The following is a 23,376-nucleotide window of genomic DNA, read 5'->3' as shown; positions in this document are numbered from 1 at the left end:
CCAGACACCCAGACATTATAAGGAATGGTTCCAGGAGCAGACCTCATGTGCATTTCTAATCCTAAAGGGCATGCAGTCCCACAATGTGCTCTAGTGATGGACATGCTGTATGAGGGTCTCTAATCCCAAATGATGTGCGAAGCTGACGATTTAAGGCAAACTCTTCAAATCCAGACGTTCTTATCAGTTCTAGTAGGCAGACAGTTTCTAGGTGCATGAGATCTCGAAGTGTGTCATATGTGCAGATGTATCTGTGAGGGTCACTTCCCCAGTGTGTTGCTGGCTAAACAGGAGCTAACAGCTAACTTTGTCTTCTAGAGGCTTCAACAGTACCATAGATTGGAAGATGTTGACCAGGCTGGGTCTTGCCCTCGCTGTCAGCATTTTGTGCACAGGTGAGGAATTAAAACCCTTTGAGCTTTCACCGTCTCCCCTCTCATTTTCTGTATACATATATATCAGAGAAAAGGGACAGCATCATCCCTTTCCTCAGTACCCTTGAGTTTTTCTCAGTGGGAGGAAGTTCAGTAGGAGGCCTCTTTTGCTGGAATCCTGCAAGTACCTTTCATTCTTAACCTATGTTCCTGCGTATGTATTATATTTTGTAAAAATATAACTGAGTGCTGGGCAGTCCCAGAATGGATTACCTGTGTTGTTTGTTCCCTCATGGATTGTTGCACGTTGCATGCTGAAGAAGGGCTTTGAGGTGGATAAGGGGCCTGAGTGATTTCACTAACGTGTACCCTTTCTGTCTCCCTCTCCTTCCCTTTCTTTCTCTGCAGCCTCAGCCCAGTCCCCTCCATGTGCCTCAGATGAGTATCTTAATACTACCTCAAACACCTGCTTCTGCAACCTGACCATGTACACTTCTGCAGGTAAGAGAAGAGGTGACCCGTCTCAGCTCACATGAGCACCTCTAGTAAGGAACTCTAGGACAATAAGAGGTGAACCTACAGTGCATGCGCACAGGCAGAGTAGATCAGGCCATGCGTTTATCTTGTGATGGACCTTCAGCAAAGCAGCTCTGAAACAGCCAAAGAGGCATATCTATCTGGAAGCTTTACACACATTCCTTCCATGACTGTTACTGAAATTCTATTAAAGCCTTGCAAAGGTCATTAAAAAAAAAAATTTTGTGGGAAGAAAAAATGTGCAGAAATTTTATTTTGGAGAAACAACAGCTTGATCATTGTGTAATGAATAGATGTCAAGATGTTTTGTTTAATAGTTGTCAAGATCAATGTATAATGAATATAAATATGCGTTGGTGAATAGATTGTGATCAACTTTCTAAATGATTATATAGGGTAGATGAATACATGTTTTTGAAGCATATCAAAATAACAGTGAAATAAATGAACTTCATATTCATATAATGGCCTGTAGATTGTTTTAGGGACTTATGTAAATTGAAACATGTACACAGCTTTTCAGATAAAAAAGACGCCCCTTTCCTTTTGTATGTTTATTATCGAACTTAACTCACACCAAGAGTGGGAAATGCTGTAAAAAACTACAAGTCTGTTTTCACAGTTTTGTATTTGTAGATTTGCATGTGACACGTAAAATGCAGGCAGTATGTATTAAAAATGGCCGTTCTCACTGCTTCTTTTATCGGTGAGCAAGGCTGCTGGGCAACCGAAATGCATTAGATGGAGGCCGAATAAAGCAATTCTAAACAGCTACACAAGACGTCGTCATCCTTGAATGAGAGGATTTTTTGTGGAATATATATATATATATATATATATATATATATATATATATATATATATATATATATATATATATATATATATATATATATATATATTCTCGCTCCAAGGTTGTCCACCATTGAGTAGCACGCGAGCAGCAGCTTTATTTATGTGTAGGTGAGGACGGGGATCCGCTTGTAGACGCCGCTCCGTAATGGATCTGCCCGACGCGTTTCGAAGCTCCATCTGCTTCTCTTCAGGGGCTTTAACGGAAGCGGTGTGCGCACCCGCTACACTTCTCCAAACACGTATAACTCACCCGCCGATGGGAGGCTCCAATGAGACTTCTGGGAAGTGTAGTGCGGAAAGCACACAATCAAGTCCTGGATGGACTCCACAAGTGGGCCCGTCCTCGATCCCATGTACGGCTGCTACTTCACTGCCGTGACCCCCACGTTAACGGGGTGGTGCATACTCTGCGGCTGGACTGCCGCATATAGATTCTCGCTCCAAGGTTGTCCACCATTGAGTAGCACGCGAGCAGCAGCTTTATTTATGTGTAGGTGAGGACGGGGATCCGCTTGTAGACGCCGCTCCGTAATGGATCTGCCCGACGCGTTTCGAAGCTCCATCTGCTTCTCTTCAGGGGCTTTAACGGAAGCGGTGTGCGCACCCGCTACACTTCTCCAAACACGTATAACTCACCCGCCGATGGGAGGCTCCAATGAGACTTCTGGGAAGTGTAGTGCGGAAAGCACACAATCAAGTCCTGGATGGACTCCACAAGTGGGCCCGTCCTCGATCCCATGTACGGCTGCTACTTCACTGCCGTGACCCCCACGTTAACGGGGTGGTGCATACTCTGCGGCTGGACTGCCGCATATAGATTCTCGCTCCAAGGTTGTCCACCATTGAGTAGCACGCGAGCAGCAGCTTTATTTATATATATATATACTTTAAAGTTCCAAGATAGAAGGTGCTCTCGGTCCGCAAAATAACACAACACCGCTGTAGTCTTCAAGGGTGTTTATTTAAACTAACAACATGTTTCGGCTGCGAACAGCCTTGATCACGTGATCTATCTTGGAACTTTAAAGTAATTACATTACCGGCTTGCTCGGCCGGCATTGGTGCCACTTCCCGAGGGGCCGCTGTCAGTGTTCTAGAGAGGACTTTGGAATATATATATATATATATATATATATATATTTCCGAAGCATTCTCCTTCCTGGGAAGTAGAAGAGGCGGCACAAAGGTACGTTTGAATTCCATTTATTCAACACATTTGCATGACGCATTTCGGTTACTACCTTCTTCTGATGCTTTGTGTCGACATAGTTCCACCGGTGCCATTAGCTTCTGTCTCTGACTCAACCACTGAAGTAGTGTTGAGGATGTCCGCAAAACATGGCACAGATTGCACCAAAGTTCCCTTTTGTAGAACTACGTTACCCAGCAGGCATTATTCCACACTTGCTGGTCGGTGGTCCGTTTACTCGCTTGCACTACATTGTCCCAACGTGCAGCCGAGTGGCAATGTTCGCTGACTGAAGCCATGGCACTTGTTCTCGGAAACAGAGTTCATTTCCCTCGCTCTCATGCCTCACAGTATCATCAGCTCGCAGGCTCGGGGACCTCGATGAAGTAAGGAGACCCCTCCATGTGGTCTGAACTGTCCTTGATAGCGTCGTCATGCGGCCTCTGATTTGTGCGGCGGTCCGGGTCACTCCCATTATCACCCTTCCTTTAGACATTCGCTGCCTTCAGACACTCGCTGAGAGGTGCCATCCCCGCGTGTAATGGGTTTCACACATTGTATTTCCGAAGCATTCTCCTTCCTGGGAAGTAGAAGAGGCGGCACAAAGGTACGTTTGAATTCCATTTATTCAACACATTTGCATGACGCGTTTCGGGTACTACCTTCTTCTGATGCTTTGTGTCGACATAGTTCCACTGGTGCCATTAGCTTCTGTCTCTGACTCAACCACTGAAGTAGTGTTGAGGATGTCCGCAAAACATGGCACGGATTGCACCAAAGTTCCCTTTTGTAGAACTACGTTTACCCAGCAGGCATTATTCCACACTTGCTGGTCGGTGGTCCGTTTACTCGCTTACACTACATTGTCCCAACGTGCAGCCGAGTGGCAATGTTCGCTGACTGAAGCCATGGCACTTGTTCTCGGAAACAGAGTTCATTTCCCTCGCTCTCATGCCTCACAGTATCATTGGCTCGCAGGCTCGGGGACCTCGATGAAGTAAGGAGACCCCTCCATGTGGTATGAACTGTCCTTGACAGCGTCGTCATGCGGCCTCTGATTTGTGCGGCGGTCCGGCTCACTCCCATTATCACCCTTCCTTTAGACATTCGCTGCCTTCAGACACTCGCTGAGAGGTGCCATCCCCGCGTGTAATGGGTTTCACGCATTGTATTTCCGAAGCATTCTCCTTCCTGGGAAGTAGAAGAGGCGGCACAAAGGTACGTTTGAATTCCATTTATTCAACACATTTGCATGACGCGTTTCGGTTACTACCTTCTTCTGATGCTTTGTGTCGACATAGTTCCACTGGTGCCATTAGCTTCTGTCTCTGACTCAACCACTGAAGTAGTGTTGAGGATGTCCGCAAAACATGGCACGGATTGCACCAAAGTTCCCTTTTGTAGAACTACGTTACCCAGCAGGCATTATTCCACACTTGCTGGTCGGTGGTCCGTTTAATCGCTTGCACTACATTGTCCCAACGTGCAGCCGAGTGGCAATGTTCGCTGACTGAAGCCATGGCACTTGTTCTCGGAAACAGAGTTCATTTCCCTCGCTCTCATGCCTCACAGTATCATCGGCTCGCAGGCTCGGGGACCTCGATGAAGTAAGGAGACCCCTCCATGTGGTATGAACTGTCCTTGACAGCGTCATCATGCGGCCTCTGATTTGTGCGGCGGTCCGGGTCACTCCCATTATCACCCTTCCTTTAGACATTCGCTGCCTTCAGACACTCGCTGAGAGGTGCCATCCCCGCGTGTAATGGGTTTCACGCATTGTATTTCCGAAGCATTCTCCTTCCTGGGAAGTAGAAGAGGCGGCACAAAGGTACGTTTGAATTCCATTTATTCAACACATTTGCATGACGCGTTTCGGTTACTACCTTCTTCTGATGCTTTGTGTCGACATAGTTCCACTGGTGCCATTAGCTTCTGTCTCTGACTCAACCACTGAAGTAGTGTTGAGGATGTCCACAAAACATGGCACGGATTGCACCAAAGTTCCCTTTTGTAGAACTACGTTACCCAGCAGGCATTATTCCACACTTGCTGGTCGGTGGTCCGTTTACTCGCTTGCACTACATTGTCCCAACGTGCAGCCGAGTGGCAATGTTCGCTGACTGAAGCCATGGCACTTGTTCTCGGAAACAGAGTTCATTTCCCTCGCTCTCATGCCTCACAGTATCATCGGCTCGCAGGCTCGGGGACCTCGATGAAGTAAGGAGACCCCTCCATGTGGTATGAACTGTCCTTGACAGCGTCGTCATGGGGCCTCTGATTTGTGCGGCGGTCCGGGTCACTCCCATTATCACCCTTCCTTTAGACATTCGCTGCCTTCAGACACTCGCTGAGAGGTGCCATCCCCGCGTGTAATGGGTTTCACGCATTGTATTTCCGAAGCATTCTCCTTCCTGGGAAGTAGAAGAGGCGGCACAAAGGTACGTTTGAATTCCATTTATTCAACACATTTGCATGACGCGTTTCGGTTACTACCTTCTTCTGATGCTTTGTGTCGACATAGTTCCACTGGTGCCATTAGCTTCTGTCTCTGACTCAACCACTGAAGTAGTGTTGAGGATGTCCTCAAAACATGGCACGGATTGCACCAAAGTTCCCTTTTGTAGAACTACGTTACCCAGCAGGCATTATTCCACACTTGCTGGTCGGTGGTCCGTTTACTCGCTTGCACTAATATATCCTCCATAATCTTTTTCATTTCACCGAAAGATTAGGCAGACACCAGTTGCAGTTTTTCGCTTCATTTATTTACCTCAGTCTGCTATTATCTATCTATCTATCTATCTATCTATCTATCTATCTATCTATCTATCTATCTATCTATCTATCTATCTATCTATCTATCTATCTATCTATCTATCTATCTATCTATCTATCTATCTATCTATATATATACATATATATATATATACATATGCATATAGATATAGCTATAGATATAGATATAGTTATATAAAGCAGTTTGGGCTGTAGTTGTCTCTGGAGGTCTTAAGGGAATTAACACGGAGAAAATGCATTTTGAGACCCCCCTTTTTTAGCCACCGCTTGTTGAGCCGCCTGGAAACTTTCCAGACAGTGGCTGAATCCATGGTCAAAGTTTCGGGTAAAATTTCATGAAGATTCATTGACCAGCACCAAAGATATAGGCAGCTGAAAATCACCTTTTCGATAGAAGCTAGGGTCTAAATATAACATCTCTGCAGCCTTTGGTTTTTGCAGTGAATATATAAATATATTCACTGCAAAAACCAAAGGTGACAGAGACGTTATAGTTAAGCTCAGGTTTCATTCATACTAAACCAGTGAAATTCAGCAGTTGTAGTTAGCCCAGTTAACTATAACTCGCACCCTTGCAATGCACTGCTTATGACCTCACATATTACATCACTGATGGCATCACTGATGACATCTCTAATGACATCACTGATGACATAATTCACAGAGTCTCTGATGCACCCACTCAGACCCATATATAATCTTTCATACACCCATTCCAACTTCCACACTACCATTCTCAAAACCATTGACACACCCACACTAGTACTTACACACCCACTCACTGATTCATAGATCTACACACATATCCATTCAGCCACCCATATAGCTACTCATACATCAACTCACTAATACAGCTAATAATTGTCCACTCATACTCCCATACAGCCAGGGAGGTGATGGTTTCTGGGACCGGGGGATGCAATGGACACCCTTCATTATTGTATTTGTGTCCCAGGGAAATGGCAGTCCCCGAGGCATGGGGATCCAGAGACCCCATTGCACATTGGTTTTTTTAATTAATTAATGTATGTGCCCCAAGGAAGTGGCAGCCCCTAGGGCAATGTGGGGCCCGAGTGGGCCCCCCTGCATTTGTATACAACAGTGCCCCAGGGGGGTAACAGTCCTCAAGGCTGCTGGGGAGCTGTGAGGCTCCCCGTATATAATAAAGTTACTGCCCTGGGAAAATGGCGGTCCCCAGGGCTGCGGGTGAGGCCATGGGACCTCCTCTGCATTATTTTTAGATTACATGTGTGCCCCGAGGAGGTGGCGGTCCCAGGGAAGAAGGTGAGATGCAAGGCATCTCTGTCTGTATTATTGTTAATGCCCTGGGGAGGTGGTATTCCCCACTGCTTGGAATAGCCCTAGGAGGGAGGCCCCCGTGCATCCCTTCTTACATTTCCACAATGCACCCAGGATCTGGCCCACCTGGGTTTATTCTAAAACAAGCGTAGGAGCCCCCGCTTGCTTTTTTCTTTTAATGTTTCTGCGGATTTGCAGATCTATCCGTGAGTCCACATCAAAATATTTTTTTAAATGCTTTTTACCCCCAACGGTGTCCCTGATGGACCCCTCTCACCTTATCTGAGGGGGTCCTGATATTCCTACTCTGCCCCTTTTTCTTTATTTTTAACTTTTTGGGGGGATTCAGCTTCAAGCCAAGTCTCAGGTTGGCTGGCAACACTTCTTGGTTGAAGTTTGGCTGCCAATCAAATTTTAGTAGGGTCCGCGAGTCCACTGCAAGGACTCATGTCCCCAGATATCTATATAATTTGAAGTCAGATATCTCAAAAACTACTGAATGGATTTGCACCAGATCGCAAAAAGCACACTTTCTGGACCAAAATCTAACGTTCTGCTAAATGGGGTGTAATTCCGTTCAGCAGCTCGGGCTGTAGTTGTGATAGAAAAATGAAAAATCCCCATTGACTTAACATGGGAAAAACGTGTTTTGGTACTTCCCTTTTTCTCTGCCCACGCTTGCCGGATCACCCGAAACTTTCAAAACAGCAGCTGAACTAAAAAGGGAAAGCTTTGTGAGAATTTTGTGCAGATTCTTCAAGCGGAGCCAAAGTTATTGGCAAAACAAAAAATGCTTTTCCTATGGAAACTTCGGTTCTAACTATAACTACCTACTGGTGAACGCCAGTAGGTTATTTATATGAAATGAAATTAAATTAAATGAAATGAAAATTATATTTATATAGCGCATAGACTACCCTGAGGCCTCGCAGCGCTATACCTATATGAGGTACCTAAATGAGGTATGTATCTTAAATGCATACAAACTTATCTTTAGAAAGTTTGTCCTTCACTATTGTGCTCATGATATTGTGAACCATAAATACTTTGTATTCCATATTCCCAGTCCACACACTCATCCTCAAACCAAGCTGCACATTTGTACATTAAATGAATGCATTAAATGAACGCAGTGTACTTGGCTATAAGTGGTGATATCCTGGAAAGGCAATACACTTGGGAGTAGTCCCCATTAGTCACACATTTAATCACCTATATTGAAGACCTACTCACCTGGGCCCAGAGAGAGCAGAAAGACCATGCTGACTCTGCCTGGAGAATGGAAGCGAAACAGCTGTCTCGTTTTATCCAATCTCCTGTCAAGGCTTATTTTCCACTGGGGACCAAATAACTGTGCTGCATCCAAGAACCCCAGGGCCCAATGGTAAGGCTTTTGGATCCTTGGGCTCACCAAATAGGTCCAAAAGTGGTGGGGTACTCCTTGCCTGGCTCAGTACAACGCCAAAATAATAACAGATTATCCATCATACAAGTGCTAATTAACAATAACAAAAAACAGGCATAAAGAAGTGGGCCACAAAATGTATTTTGACACCCTACATTACACTCCACTCCACACTGCAGCACACGATCAGAAATGGCAGCAGCAGAAGCTACTACATATCAGAAATTACAACAACAAAAAAATATCTAGGCATCCACTCCTGCCCTTTATTTTGATTAAATGTGTTGATCATTCACACGCACTCATCCTCAAAATGAATATCTGGGACGTAAAGAAGGCGGGCAAGGGGCAGCCCCAGAAAGAACATCAATGAGCAAAGATTCAGTGTCCCCTGATTTTCTTTTAAATGCCTTTTATTTGTTTTTTTCTCCTCACCTGTTTCCTGCGTGTCCCTGTTTTGAACTCTCCTGCCTCTGTCTTCCTCTACAGCTTCTCCTCCAGCCCCCACGGTGCTGTGCCTGTCAGGCTCCATGAGACTGAGCCTGAGCAAGTGCCAGCTTGAGAAGAGCAAGTTTGATTCGACCAATCTGCACCTTTTGGACCCGACCTGCAGAGGTGCACGAGTGGTTGAGGGCACTGCCCAGATGGTTGTCTCCACCAGCACCTCCTCAGCAGCCTGTGGAAACAAACTGACGGTGAGGGCAGCTTCTGCGCAGTCGCCCCATACATGCACGATCGATCATTTCTGCACACTCGGTGACGGGAGGGGGAAGGGAAGCGAGCACCCCAAATAAAAAAAAATCTCAATACAAGCATTCAGGAAAGATTTACATGGCACATGCATGGGCTATCACAGGTCACAGCCAATGAGGCGTGAAATCCAGTGGTGGGATCTGGAAATCCTTTCCGCCCTTCTCGTGGCCTGAAGGGACTGCTGAGTGGGGTCTATGCCCCATACGGAGACCTCCGTTCATAAAGATCACCTACTTTTCTTGCCCTTCACAATCAGCAAGAGTGGTTAGATCCAGGTGTGTGTGAAGCTATACTCGCGTTTGTGAAATGGAGAAAAATGAATTAACTAAACAATGTATGTAATCGTGAATGAGTCTTAACTATGCAGTAGGTGAAATTAAATATTCTTGCTTTTGTTTCAAAACTGGTAGAAGTTAACTCCTGCGGCTTTGCACAGTCCTAGTTCAAATGGAGCTCTTCATTGTTCCAACCCCTGCACCTTGCTGTCTCTTCAGCAACCTCTTAGTTAATATGCAGGAACTCATCTGATGAAAGTGCCCAGCATGCTCAGGGATGCTGTTCTGTGCCCTATCAGGGACCCCCATCTCCTACCCTCATGGACTGGGCACCCCTCTGATCTCCATGTATCACCCCGCCATGTGTCTGCCCATCTTCCTACGGCCCTTGATGTGAGCCATCCTGATCTGCTGTTATGTCCTTCTTTATCTGAGTGCGTGATGTTATCTCTTGATGTCTCTTTTCACTTGCAGCACAACAGCACCCATGTGTTTTATTCCAATAATCTCACAATCCCGGGAAAGGTGGCTCCATCAGGGCTCGTTTCGAGGATCAACGTTACTTATGACTTTTCCTGCTCATATCCTCTCAATATACCCGTCTCCCTCGCAACGACCTTAACCGTTACAATGGGGTGAGTATGATTGGGACTGGGTGAGTATCGAACAGGTGTGATGGGGTGAGCAGTAAAGAGTGAGATGGGCTGATCACACAGTGAGTGTGATGGGGTGAGCATGTCATCTGAGTCATGGGTTGAATATACAATGATTGTGATGAGATCAGCATGCAATGAGCTGGATGGGCTGATTACACCAAGAGTGTAAGAGGACGAGTATGTCATGTTTCGGACGTGCTGACCTCAACCTAGCAATGGAGTGTATAAACCATTTAAATGGTCTTGCCTCTTTCCCAGGTGATCTAGACTTGCCCCACTACAGAGCAATTTTACACTGACAGTTTCTCTGACCAGCCAGTGCAAAAACAAAATATACATCAGTGGACACTGGGGGGACATTTACCTCAGTTTGAACAGATTATATCGTATCTTCATCGGTCAGTAACTGCAAATGTTTCTGCACTTGTGAGTTAGTGGAAATGTCAGTGTAAGGTTGCTTTGTTACAGTGAGCTGCAATGTAATCTGGTTCCAGCTGAAGTCTTCCATCTGAACGCTTGGCTTTGTGGTAACATGCAATCCAATATGGCGTTTGGGTGGAAACTAGTTACACAGTGTCCTATTGGGCATGTGAACAAAAAAGATGGTTTATTCATAACGGTTTACTTTTACTCGAATTTTCTTTCTTGGTTCAATCTTAAATAGTGGCCCCTCCTTGTTCTCGCCAAACTTGTGCTCAATTGCCTTCAATAGCACTGCAGCTGAAGAACACATGCCTTTGTTTGAAATGCACAACAGTATAACATTTCAATTGATAATAATCTACAGGAAGGTAATTCTGCTGTCATGTTTTTACAAGTCAATGGAAGTCGTGTGTTTGTTCCCTGTCTGTTAAAAGGGTTCATTAATACTAAATTAAGTTAGAAGCACAACTTTACCGATAAGAACTAGCAGACGTAGGTAAGCAGTGTCCATACTTGGTCCAAGCCAGATATTGCCATAATAATGACATAAGCCACATTTACATGCAACATGTCTAAAAGGGAATCATCTGTACATTCAGTATTTGTCCTGCAATGTGGCCTGGATAAGGCCCTCCTGCATTGGAATTGAGTCTTGGCATGTGAAAGGCTACATCCCTGGCTTTATATTTACAGCCCATGCCCCTTCTCCTCTAAGTGTCGTGGTGAAAGTGCCGGTATGCCAGTACAAATGGTTCTGGATCTAGCGCCTCTCCTAAGGAATTCTGGGTCCTATTGACCTGCTATGGTGAAAATATCAGTTGATTTCACTGTAGATGCCAGTCGGTGGCTTTTGGTTTTCACTGGTGGTTAATTTAAACAGTGCCTTTGTTTTTCCCCAGTGGGACGTTTAAAAGTCCAGTGTTCAAACCCCATGTAGTACAAGGGTATCCAGTGGAAACCATTTTGACTGAACAACTGTAATTCCCTCCACGGCCAAAAGGACTCAGCTCTTTAGAGCCCGCCCCTGAAGAAGAAGACGATAGTTGATCTGTCATACTGTGTGTGGGAGAAGGGTGTGTGCATCGTAGACACAGTACTGTCGGATCTATGCCAGTCTTTTCTGGCTAAGTACTTACCACATCAATGATTTCCATTAAGATTATTTACAAATACATTTTCTTCTGTGGATATCGCAATAATATTCTTTGGATCAAGCAGTTCTGGACCTAATTTGGATAACCCTTGTGAAGAAGCTGTGAGGATAGTTGTGAAGGAGCTGTGAGGGTCCTTATGAAGGAGCTTTGAGGGTCCTTGTGAAGGAGATGTGCGGGTTTGTGCCCTGATATTGCCTGGCTGCAGGGGGATATCCGATTGCCAGAACCTTAGACAAAAGATGTATGTGACGCATTCAGCCGCAGTAGCGACTACTCACTCTTGTCTTTTACTATTTCAGTCCGATAGACATCCTACTCCCTGGAGGGGTTGGTGCAGTGATGGTTTTCATGGTCGCCTACACGGATCCCTCCTTCACCATCCCTTACACCGATGCAACAATGACTGTCAATGTTCAGGATCCCCTGTATGTTTCTGTGTCAGTACCAGACCTCGATGCAACAAGATTCTCAGTTTTAGTGACGCGCCTGTACGCCACAGGGACCAGTGACCCCAACGCCAACCCGTCCTACGACATTATCACTGACAAGTGAGTACCGGAAGAGAACCACATGAGAGCCTATCAGGAGCAGGGCCCTGGGGTCAGGAGCGGGCCCCTCGCTTGTGGGAGGTAGGGTAGGCTGCCCAAGTGAAGAAGAGCTGGAGCGGAAGGAGGTGCGGGTGGGAGTAACTGAAGCCACAGTTCAAGAGTGCATACCTGACACTCAAACGAAAATGAAGGAATATGGAATCTACTTAAGAAGCGACACCTCTTGAACTGTTACAGTTTATGTTACAAACGCACTATGCCATATCAGGGATGACAAACGAAATGAAAGGAAACTGTGAAAGGTTACAAATGTGGTCTTGTGCATGAGGATTGTAGTCGTGTTTTGTTTTATACTAGTGCTCCGACATGGCCTCCGAGCAGTATGAGCGCTGTATGTGCCAAGTCACAATAAGAAATGCGGAAATCACTTTGCAAGTTTCAATTTTATTCTTGGTAAATCACATGCATGTTTTCACATACAAACAAAACCAAATTCGTTTAGGAACTAAATCACTGAAAGTTGTAACATTTCCTAAGAAAAGGCTGATACTAGTAAATATAATATGCTTTTTATAAAGACATTGGCTTCGTGGTAATTAAGAACCTCCGAGGCAGATTTAGAACGTCTGGCGTGAATTCACACAGAAAGTGTACGAAAGTCTGAGGCAGTATATCTTTATTATATATACAGCTTGTGTGGTAGGGCGTAAGGTGATATCTAGACCCTATGAACATCAATGGGCACATACATCACCTGCCCTCAGCTTGAAAAGAAGCGTCCAATCCTTAAAAATAATGCAAAGGTGCCTCCGACTCACTCCCACTTTCGACTTGTACCCTGGGTGGGTGGGTGGATTATGGTGCACTTGCAGTTTCTGCACTATGAGGTGAAACACTCCTCTTTCTTGCAGTGCATGGTGAGGTAACCTATTTCTAGTGTTTTTACAACAAGCCCATCCAATGCTGTTCCTGCAGTGCCAACTGAAGCTTCTCCTTGCTGTTCCTGCAGTGTAAGGCGAAGTATCTCCCTCGTTGTCCATGCAGTGTAAGGTGATGTATCCCTCTCACTGACCCTGCATTGTGAGGTGAAGTATCTCCCTTGCTGTCCCTGCAGTTTATGGTGATGTAACCCTCTCACTGACCCTGCATTGTGAGGTGAAGTGACTCTCTTGCTGTCCCTGCAGTGTGAGGTGAGGTATCCCTCTCACTGACCCTGCATTGTGAGGTGAAGTATCTCCCTCGCTGTCCCTGCAGTTTATGGTGATGTATCCCTCTCACTGACCCTGCATTGTGAGGTGAAGTGTCTCTCTTGCTGTCCCTGCAGTGTGAGGTGAGGTATCCCTCTCACTGACCCTGCATTGTGAGGTGAAGTGTCTCCCTCGCTGTCCCTGCAGTGTTAGGTGATGTATCCCTCTCACTGACCCTGCATTGTGAGGTGAAGTGTCTCTCTCGCTGTCCCTGCAGTGTGAGGTGAGGTATCCCTCTCACTCACCCTGCATTGTGAGGTGAAGTATCTCCCTCGCTGTCCCTGCAGTGTGAGGTGAGGTATCCCTCTCACTGACCCTGCATTGTGAGGTGAAGTGTCTCCCACGCTGACCCTGCAGTGTGAGGTAAGGTATCCCTCTCACTGACCCTGCATTGTGAGGTGAAGTGTTTCCCTCGCCTTCCCTGCAGTGTGAGGTGAGGTATCCCTCTCACTGACCCTGCATTGTGAGGTGAAGTGTCTCCCTCGCTGTCCCTGCAGTGTGAGGTGAGGTATCCCTCTCACTCACCCTGCATTGTGAGGTGAAGTGTCTCCCACGCTGACCCTGCAGTGTGAGGTAAGGTATCCCTCTCACTGACCCTGCATTGTGAGGTGAAGTGTCTCCCTCGCTGTCCCTGCCGTGTGAGGTGAGGTATCCCTCTCACTGACCCTGCATTGTGAGGTGAAGTGTCTCCCTCGCTGTCCCTGCCGTGTGAGGTGAGGTATCCCTCTCACTGACCCTGCATTGTGAGGTGAAGTGTCTCCCTCGCTGTCCCTGCAGTGTGAGGTGAGGTATCCCTCTCACTGACCCTGCATTGTGAGGTGAAGTGTCTCCCTCGCTGTCCCTGCCGTGTGAGGTGAGGTATCCCTCTCACTGACCCTGCATTGTGAGGTGAAGTGTCTCCCTCGCTGTCCCTGCAGTGTGAGATGAGGTATCCCTCTCACTGACCCTGAATTGTGAAGTGAAGTGTCTCCCTCGCTGTACCTGCAGTGTGAGATGAGGTATCCATCTCACTGACCCTGCATTGTGAAGTGAAGTGTCTCCCTCACTGTCCCTACATTGTGAGGTGAAGTATCTCCCTCACTGTACTTGCAGTGAAAGGTGGAAAATCTCCTTCACTGTTCCTGTAGTGTGAGAGGAATTGTCCCTGCAGTGCGAAGTGACATAACCTATCCTCGCTGTTTCTGCACCGTGAACACTGTGTAGTATAAAGTATATGATACTCAAAGAACCAGTGGTCGAAGTGGGGGAAAAACAGTAGGGGAACTGTGGGCGGAGAACCAGCGGGTGGAAATAACCCAAGGATTTGTTCAGTGGGCTGAGTCAGAGGTGTGGCTAGAAAGCACAAAACATCCCAATTTTTAGTATACATTTGGCATTTCACTGCCCAGTTACAGCTTATTTTGTTATTTAAATCAACCAATGGGTTCACATAATTATTTTAGGTTTAATATAAATTATTGACATTAAAATACATTCGCAAAGTAGAATATGTTTCTAATCACAGAATTTCCCAAATACGCTTAAAAGTGGAAGCACAAGCCATGTGTCTCCAAGCCATGGAGTTTCTGTTATCAGCACTTCTCCTCCCTTTTTCCACAAGTTCAAACATGAATGGCAAAATATTTCTATATAATTATGACTCTGCCATATTTGTAAATTGATACTTGTATAGCGCACTACTCACCAGCAAGGGTCTCAAGGCGCTTGTACGAATACCGCTGTGGAACCCATCCTGGCTATCCCTGTGAGGCGTCCACTCCTGGGCACCCCAAAGGAGTATTTGCCACATAATGCAAGATCTGCTGCATAATCTGACAATTTCAACAAAAAAATTGCTTGTAGCTGAAACGGATCAAAAGTTTCTTAAAAAATGTGACTTGTGTTGCTGCAAAGTGGAGGGCCCTTTGCAAAGGTTGACTGATCACCTTTCTCACTGCTGCATTTGAATGTTAAACTGGTAATCATAACTAAGGTAAAATCTTTCCAGAAACTGTTAGCATGTGTACAAATGTCAAAATAATAAAATATCATAAAATATACTGCATTACGCTGCAGCCTTTTTTTGCTGCAAAATTTAGTTAACACCGGGCCATCACTTTGTCCTCCTTTGCTGCACCATTCCAGTGCCCCCAAAGCAAGCAGCACTTGTTAAAAGTGCTTGTGCATGAAGCAGAGAGACTGTGAAGTTTGTGAACCTAGTTTGGTGTGCGTGCAAATCCTGCATTGCTGATCTCTGGTGAGGTACAGGTACAACTGCTGAAACAAAGCAATGGATGTACCAGTGGGTGAGGCTGGCTGACCTCAAGAGCCATATAATTTAATAGTGATTGGTCTGGAGAAACACACACTCAGAATTTTAAACGTAATACCATGGTTGGGTGTTCTCCTTAATAATCAGAATTGATGTCTGTTAGATCTGGCACCATTGGCGTGGGTCTCCCTTCCATTTTTGCTGTTGCCTCATATGTTTTTGCTGGTGTTAGATGCTTTGGGCACTGTGCCACTGCTGGCCAGTGCCACAGTGCAAGTGCTCCCTACTGTAAATTTTAATGTATTGATTGGTGGTTCCATGATTGGCTGGTTTGGTTTACCTGTCAGACCCTAGTACAGTGCACCCGGAGTGCCCAGGGCTTGTAAACCAAACGCTGCTGGTGGGCTTGCAGCACTGGTTAGGCCACCCACAGAAGCAGCCTTGTAAAGTGTGTCTAAGGCCTGCCATTGCAGAGCCTGCATGCGATCTGGTACTGTCATGCTGACTGGGCAAGTGCAACCACTTGCCAGTCCCTAAACCTTCCCGTTTCTTTATATCAGACACCCCTATGGTAGGCCCAATGGAAGGGTGCATTGTAAGTATAAGGTAGTACATGCCCTGATGTGTGTGGCATGTCCTTATAGTGAATTACAGCCATTTTCGTTTTTCACTATTGCAAGGCTACCTGTTCTCCATAGGCCAGAATGGGCAGTTAGATTATTACATTCTCATTATCCTAACAGACTCAGAGAACATGGTGGAAATTCGAGTTTAGTATGCCTGAACTCAGAATGATAAAATACATCTTTTAGTGAAGTTGGTTTTAACATTCTGTGTTTGAAAATACCACTTTTAGAAAGTAGGTATTTTCTTGCCTAACCTTTGAAACCTGCCTCTGCTAGATTGTGTATTCCTTGTCTGCTGTTTTTGAGTGACAGGGCTGGGGGATTCTGGGAGACAGAATGAGTCAGACCAGTGGTGAATAGAGAGATTTGCTTCTAGATGGGTGGGAGGAGTAGCACCTGGGACTTGAATAGGGTTGTGCCTGCCTTCCACAATGCTGGCTGTACCTCCTGGGGTGCGGCTGATGTCTTTGCCCTGCACTGTAAAAGAAGAGAAGGAATCATGTCAACAAAGTGCTCCAAGGCTTTGCTTTCCCTCCACAATGCTGGCTTCACCTCCTGTGGGGCGTCTGATGTTTCTGCCCTGCACTGTGAAAGGAAAGAAGGATTCATGTAAACAGAGTGCTCCAAAACTGGTTTGGGCTGGGCAAAGGCCCCTCTGCCTTCAGAGGACAAAGGATTTTGGGAATAAAAATTGATCCCAAGAAATTAGATCACTTTGGACTACAAGAAGAAACATCTGCTGCGCAGAAGAACCTGAGGAAACTGAGATGAGACTATTCCTAAGCTGAAGTGCTGCTTAGGGGATTGGCCTGCAGTGGTTGCCTGACTGCCATAGAGAGGAGAAATAACTTTGTGTGCTTTACTTTCAACTTGTGAAGGATCTCCAAGGTCTTGGAAAAGAGCTTGCCTCCTGCTGAAGTCTCTGGGACAACAGACTTCACCCCCTAGCTCCCCAGAGTTCTTTGGAAGTGCCTGCTGCTGTTTTGGGCCTTCTGAGGGACTTCGTGTTGCAAGGAGCTGGAAGCGTGACTCAACGAGGAAGAAGCGTGCCACCGTCGCTGCTGCTGCAGTTGAATTTCTGAACAAGGGTGTCGCCACTGGAGCTGTCGTATTGCACCGCATCGAGAGAAGCGTCTCGCAACGAAGAGGAAGCATGTCGCTGGTGCTGCTGTTGCATCTCTGAACAAGAGTGTCGCGGCAGTAGCTGTCGTGTTGCACCGCATCGAGGAAATCGCCTCGAATCCCCGGAGAAGTGCGCCGCCGTTGCAGCTGCCGCCATCGTATTTCTGAACAAGGATGTCGCTGCTGTAGTTGTCGCATCCTGCGGAAGCTTATCGCAAATGTCGGAGAAGAGTATCGCAGCTGAAGCTGTTGCCTTTGCATCGCTTAACAAGGGTGTCGTGGCTGCATTTGACGCATCGAGCCGAGACTTCTCGCATCATCGGAGAAGCGTGCCGCATCTGGAGGATCTTCACGTCTTCATTTCTTTGCACCAGAACTTTGCTGCTTTTCCATCGCTGCAATATTACTTGTTGTGGAAGGGCAACGCATCGTAAGGTACATTGACCACATACAGTGTTGTTACTGTATGTGGTCACAAATGTTTTACACACTGCCTCTGAGGTAAGCCTGTTTTCTCGTGCCAAGCTACCAAGGGGGTGAGCAGGGGTTATTTTAGGTGAATACTCCCTTAACCTTACTAGAGGCAAGGTTCCCTATTTGTCACGAGTACCTACCTGTGCCAACAAGAGACCACCATATCTAACAATGTCTATCCAAATGAACAGTTTTTGCAACTTAGGATAATCAAAGACTGGGGAAAAAACATCGAGCTCTAATTTATACCTTGCAGTTTTCATTGAGTTACACAGCACTAGAGCCAGTCCTTCTCAAGGGTCCTGTGAACTCAATGACAGAGTCACTGTCGCTCTAGGGTGTGCTGCTTCAAAGGCCTGCTCACACAACTGGTGGTGAACTTCAGTATGTATTGTGGTGGGCAAGCCTTGAAGGTTAAACCACACTTTCCCCCACTGTGGTCCAACCGCTGGTGCTCTAACACCAGTGACACCAGAGATTCTAAGGTCTTGCAGGCCTTCTAAGGTCTAGCATGGAAATATTTTCCCTCAGGAGAGTGATCTTGTGGACTGCTCATGATGGCTGAACCTGGTTCCCCACTTCCAAATTCAGCAGCTCAGACCGTAGTGCCACATCCTCTCCCCCACTAAACACCACAGTGCCCCACTGAGAGAAACTCACACTGCCTTCAACTACAAACCAATTGTGCCCCACAATAAACACACATGGATGCAGCTCAATTTAAGTTATGCATTAGACAAGATCAAAATGCTGCCTACAAAAAAAGTAACAACATCCTGGAAAAAGCAAACACTCATAGGGAATGAACAATTAAGTAAAGCATGTGAAATGTAAACTGGATCAACATGGTTACCTTAACGATTTTACACCCACTATTCAGCAATCAGGGAATGCTTTCACCTGAAAAGCTAAGACATAACTACAGAGCTCTGAATGGACCCATTTCAATGTCCAGTGTTTATATCTTTACAAAAAGTAAGCAGTATGGTAAAAAGACAACATCCCAGAACACAGAGCCGCAGTACACATTTTGTTTTCCAATCCACGCATTGCAGTACCTCCGGAATTGGTGCACTAGTTCCCTGCCCAGAGGAAACAATGCTGTTCAAAGAAAGACAAGAAAGCAAAAGTAGCGCTTCACTGGCAAACTCTGTAAAGTGGTGCTAATGTGTTTGTGTGAGAATAAAATAAATCTGGACACGTTGCTACCACTCTGTCTTGCTTTATTTAGTTATTTATTTATTTTTCATATTTTTAACCTTTTATTCCCGGGGCTGTACTTTGAGAATAGAAAAAGGCTTGTTGTTTTTTTTTTTGCATCCATTTCACTTGGCTCAGTGTTCCTGCAGCATTAGCTTAAATGTCTCCCATCTTTTTCTGCCCCGTGGGTTGAAGCAGACCCTTTGTTGATCCTGCAATGACTTCGTCTTGTGAGTGGGACGTTAAAAGCAGGTCCCAACCCTTGCTTCGGGTTTTCCCCGGCCCCTGTTTATCCGGACCAAGCCTTACTGCAGGGCTGCCCCGGGCCCAAGCAGGGGGCCCTCCTAAGAGGGCGGCCCCACTTAGTGCCAGAGGATGGCACACGATGAGTCAGCCTCCCAGTGTTTGGGATCCTCGAGGGTCCCCTAGGCCGAGGTCACTTCTGGCCAGGAGAGGGCGGGGGAAGAGGTACTTATACCTCTCCTACCCTCTGAGCTCCCTCTTTCTCTTGCTGCCCTGACGTTGTTAGAGGCCCCTTTTAGTGCCGAGGCTTTACGGGGGCACCTCTCTGGTCTGGCGTTGTGCTGCTTACAGCCTGGTCGGCTTCTTCTGTGTGCAGTGAGTCGTGCCCCTTATGCCCCATGGGGTGCGCACATTTAGGTGGACGGGCCTCGTTCACTTGGGAGGGAGGGGTGGGGGAGAGTGAGCAGACCAACAAGCCAGTAGAGTGTGAAAAAGGCCGCTTTAATGAAACAGGTGCACATTTACATAACAATAACCTCGGCAAATGCCTAACAATCTAAACCTTACCAATTTGATTGTATATATTTCAAACCCCCAAAACCCGCCCCCGCCCCTCACCCTTCATCGAACCCGCCCCCACCCGTACATACCCAATCACATAATAAACCATACAACAACCCCACAACAACATTATAACTTCAACATTTCCCAAAGCTATAACTCAAAACCCCAATTACATCCCAAGCCAATCCAGATCCCCCAACCCATGTCTCTGAACACAAACTCAACCTGTACAACTTCCCCCAACAAATCCAACTTCAAAAACTATCAGCTCCCATCATGGCCCAAAACTAGCAAACCAAAATAATCCGCACCGCACCTGTTCCAAGCGACAAAGCATAACAATATAAAAAAAAACATGTCCACCTGTTGCAACCAGCCGCCTAAAATAATTAATAAATGCAAAAGAAAAGAAGAAGAAACAGAAAAGAATTGCATAAAGGGAGGGAGGGAGGGACAAAAACTAGCTGCAAAACCAACCGGCCACCAGGTCACCTAAGCCTAAAACGGTGGCCGGGGGGAGGAGCCCAACACTTTTTTAGCCTGGGCTCCAAAAACAACCAAAAGAAGCCCAAAGAAGCTCAAAATTGGAAACTGCTTGAAAATGGCCCCCACCCAAACCTCCCAAACAGCCCGGGGGAGGAGACCTCCCAGGGGTCGGCTGCCCTCCCCCAAGCCCCCCTTGGGAGGGAGGGGTGGGGGAGAGTGAGCAGACCAAGAAACCAGTAGAGTGTGAAAAAGGCCGCTTTAATGAAACAGGTGCACATTTACATAACAATAACCTCGGCAAATGCCTAACAATCTAAACCTTACCAATTTGATTGTATATTTTTCAAACCCCCAAAACCCGTTCCCGCCCCTCACCCTTCATCGAACCCGCCCCCACCCGTACATACCCAATCACATAATAATCCATACAACAATCCCATAACAACATTATAACTTCAACATTTCCCAAAGCTATAACTCAAAACTCCAATTACATCCCAAGCCAATCCAGATCCCCCAACCCATGTCTCCGAACACAAACTCAACCTGTACAACTTCCCCCAACAAATCCAACTTCAAAAACTATCAGCTCCCATCATGGCCCAAAACTAGCAAACCAAAATAATCCACCACCCAGAAAGAAGTGGGGGAAGAGGCCGAAGGAACCCCCACCTTTCTGCCCCCGCAAAGAAGCCAAATAACTGGGGGAGGGAGGGGGTTGAAACGAAGCAGAAAAACACCAAACAAGAAACACTACTCACCCAAGAAACTTTGAATCGTCAAACAGCGAGACAGTACCTCTCGCAGTTCCAAGAGATATAAATCCATCCCCATTCTAGACAAATGGACTCCATCACTTCTAAAAAATTCAACAGCATCGTAACGAATGTCACTATGTACAATGCGACCGAAGCCTAAATCCCTGCAAAACGAGAAACTTCAAGATTGATTTTCCTACGAGATTTATCAATGGCCTTGGGTTTCAAAGCATTCCTCCACACCCTCCTAGGAATCAATTCAGTCCACAGGGCGTGACACCCAGACCAATGCTGATGCAACAAAGAAAGATCTTTTTTCATAGCACGAAGAAGAACAACACCCTTAACCAAGCCCAAATCATTTTCCTCAAGATGAATAACCAAAACATCTGGACAAACCCCACCTACCAACCAAGAATTAAGGGCTGGAATCAAGTCTTTCGACAATATACCCCCCTTCCCCTTCCAAACAACATTAAATAAACGATCATTAAACCCCAGCATCGAGCCAAAATAACTCAGACGAGCGTGAAGTTGCGCTCTCTTTATGAATGAATGCCCCACGATCCAAACAGTCAAGAACTCAGCGCGAGGACCAGCCACGGAGCCTGAAAGAGAAAGAAGTATCAGAGAGGCAAAACCGAAGCAGACGCAAGCGCTCCCCCAGTTTCCCGTCTGACATAGCGCTGAAAGCAGTTTGAAGTCCAGCGCCCCAAGCCCATAATGTCTTCCCTCGACCAACCCCTGTTAAAAGCCTCAGTTGCGGCCCCAATTCTAAAAGAGTGTGTGCCATATAAAGACTCATCAAGGCCAAGATGACGCAACGCTTTACGCAGTACCATGCGCAATTGATAATTGGTCACCACAGAACCATCCAGGTGTTTAAAAACAGGATGCTCAACAGCACCACCCGAAAGATCCTACCAGCATCGGGCCCACCGCAAAGGGCAAGTCTCCGGGGGGGAAACCGCCTCCAACCAAATACCTTTGCCTTTATTCCTCTGATCCGTTTTAGAACGAGACAGCAAAATATGAATTCCCCTAACTGACAACTGAACATCCCCCCACAAAATACCTTTCGTAACCTTATTGCCCAACAACTCAGACACCCGAAACGCTCCAAAAAACATCCAGACCATCAAAGTGGCAAAAAGACAAGCTTCCGCCCTATCAGTACACACCACAGGCTACACTGATATGATATTGAACAACTTCTGCCAAGACAAAGGGGACCTCAGCGCCTGAACACTGCCCCGCTCCCGGGACCACCCTTCCAACATTCTCCTACCCAGCTCCCCAGCCGACGGAGCATAGCCCCAGAACAACTTACCCATAAAAGAAACACCTGCTAACTTCTCAGCAATTGTAACTCTGGATAAACCTTTGTCCATTAACCACAAAATGAACTGAACCACATCTTCTGACCTCTGCCAAAGAATCTCCCTCTTACAAGCTCCTGAAGACAAAAACTCATTCCAAGCCAACTCATATGCCATTCTAGTAGAGGGCGCCAAAGAACCTAAAACCCGCTGAACGACCCTGTGTTGCCTACCGTCCACAGATGCTCCGGCATGGGAGTCGGCTCCTCGTCTGCCTCAAAAGCGAGCCCACAGAATCTCTCCCACTGTGAACGAGACAAAGCATCCGCAATGTCATTGTCCACACTAGGAACATGCAGGGCCCTAAAGCAAATGTCAAATTTAAGGCAACCTAGCACAAAGACTCTGAGGAGTTTGAGGATCTGCATGTCCTTAGCAGATTGTCTGTTGATCACTTGCACCACAGCCATATTATCAATTCTGAAAAGAGCCTTCTTGTGAGCCAAATCCTGGCCCCACAAAGTAACTGCCACCATGACCGGAAACAATTCCAAAAAGGCAATGCTCCTGCCCCCATTCTTCCAACTCTCCGGCCACTGTTGTGCACACCACTTTCCCTGCAAGTACAAACCGAAACCATCGCTGCCAGCCGCATCAGAGAAAATCTGAACATCCCACAACCAGTCAACCTCCCGACATAAAGGTACACCATTGAAAGAATGCAAAAAAGTGACCCACATACGCAAATCCTCTTTGACCCCTGCTGACAATCGAACTCGGTGATGTGGCAAGTAATGGCCAGAGAGAGCCCTCCCCAAGCGC

The 23,376-nt window shown here is 46.4% G+C and overlaps 1 protein-coding gene across 1 annotated transcript in view; it reads left to right on the top strand.

The window, feature by feature from the left end:
- The first annotated feature begins 346 nt into the window (after nucleotides 1-346).
- LOC147733077 (uromodulin-like) overlaps nucleotides 347-23,376 on the top strand; it is an 84,972-nt gene continuing 61,942 nt past the window's right edge. Inside the window, exons 1-5 of the mRNA XM_086958918.1 lie at nucleotides 347-395; nucleotides 783-875; nucleotides 8,945-9,150; nucleotides 9,958-10,118; nucleotides 12,016-12,264. Coding sequence (XP_086815044.1) covers nucleotides 347-395; nucleotides 783-875; nucleotides 8,945-9,150; nucleotides 9,958-10,118; nucleotides 12,016-12,264 — 758 coding nt within the window. The remainder of the gene's footprint in view (nucleotides 396-782; nucleotides 876-8,944; nucleotides 9,151-9,957; nucleotides 10,119-12,015; nucleotides 12,265-23,376) is intronic.

The sequence above is a fragment of the Lissotriton vulgaris genome, chromosome 2_1 (assembly GCF_964263255.1).
Source record: "Lissotriton vulgaris chromosome 2_1, aLisVul1.2, whole genome shotgun sequence".
NCBI lineage: Eukaryota > Metazoa > Chordata > Amphibia > Caudata > Salamandridae > Lissotriton > Lissotriton vulgaris.
Note: the sequence above shows the minus strand (reverse complement) of the source record. Positions and strands in the feature narration are given on the sequence as shown.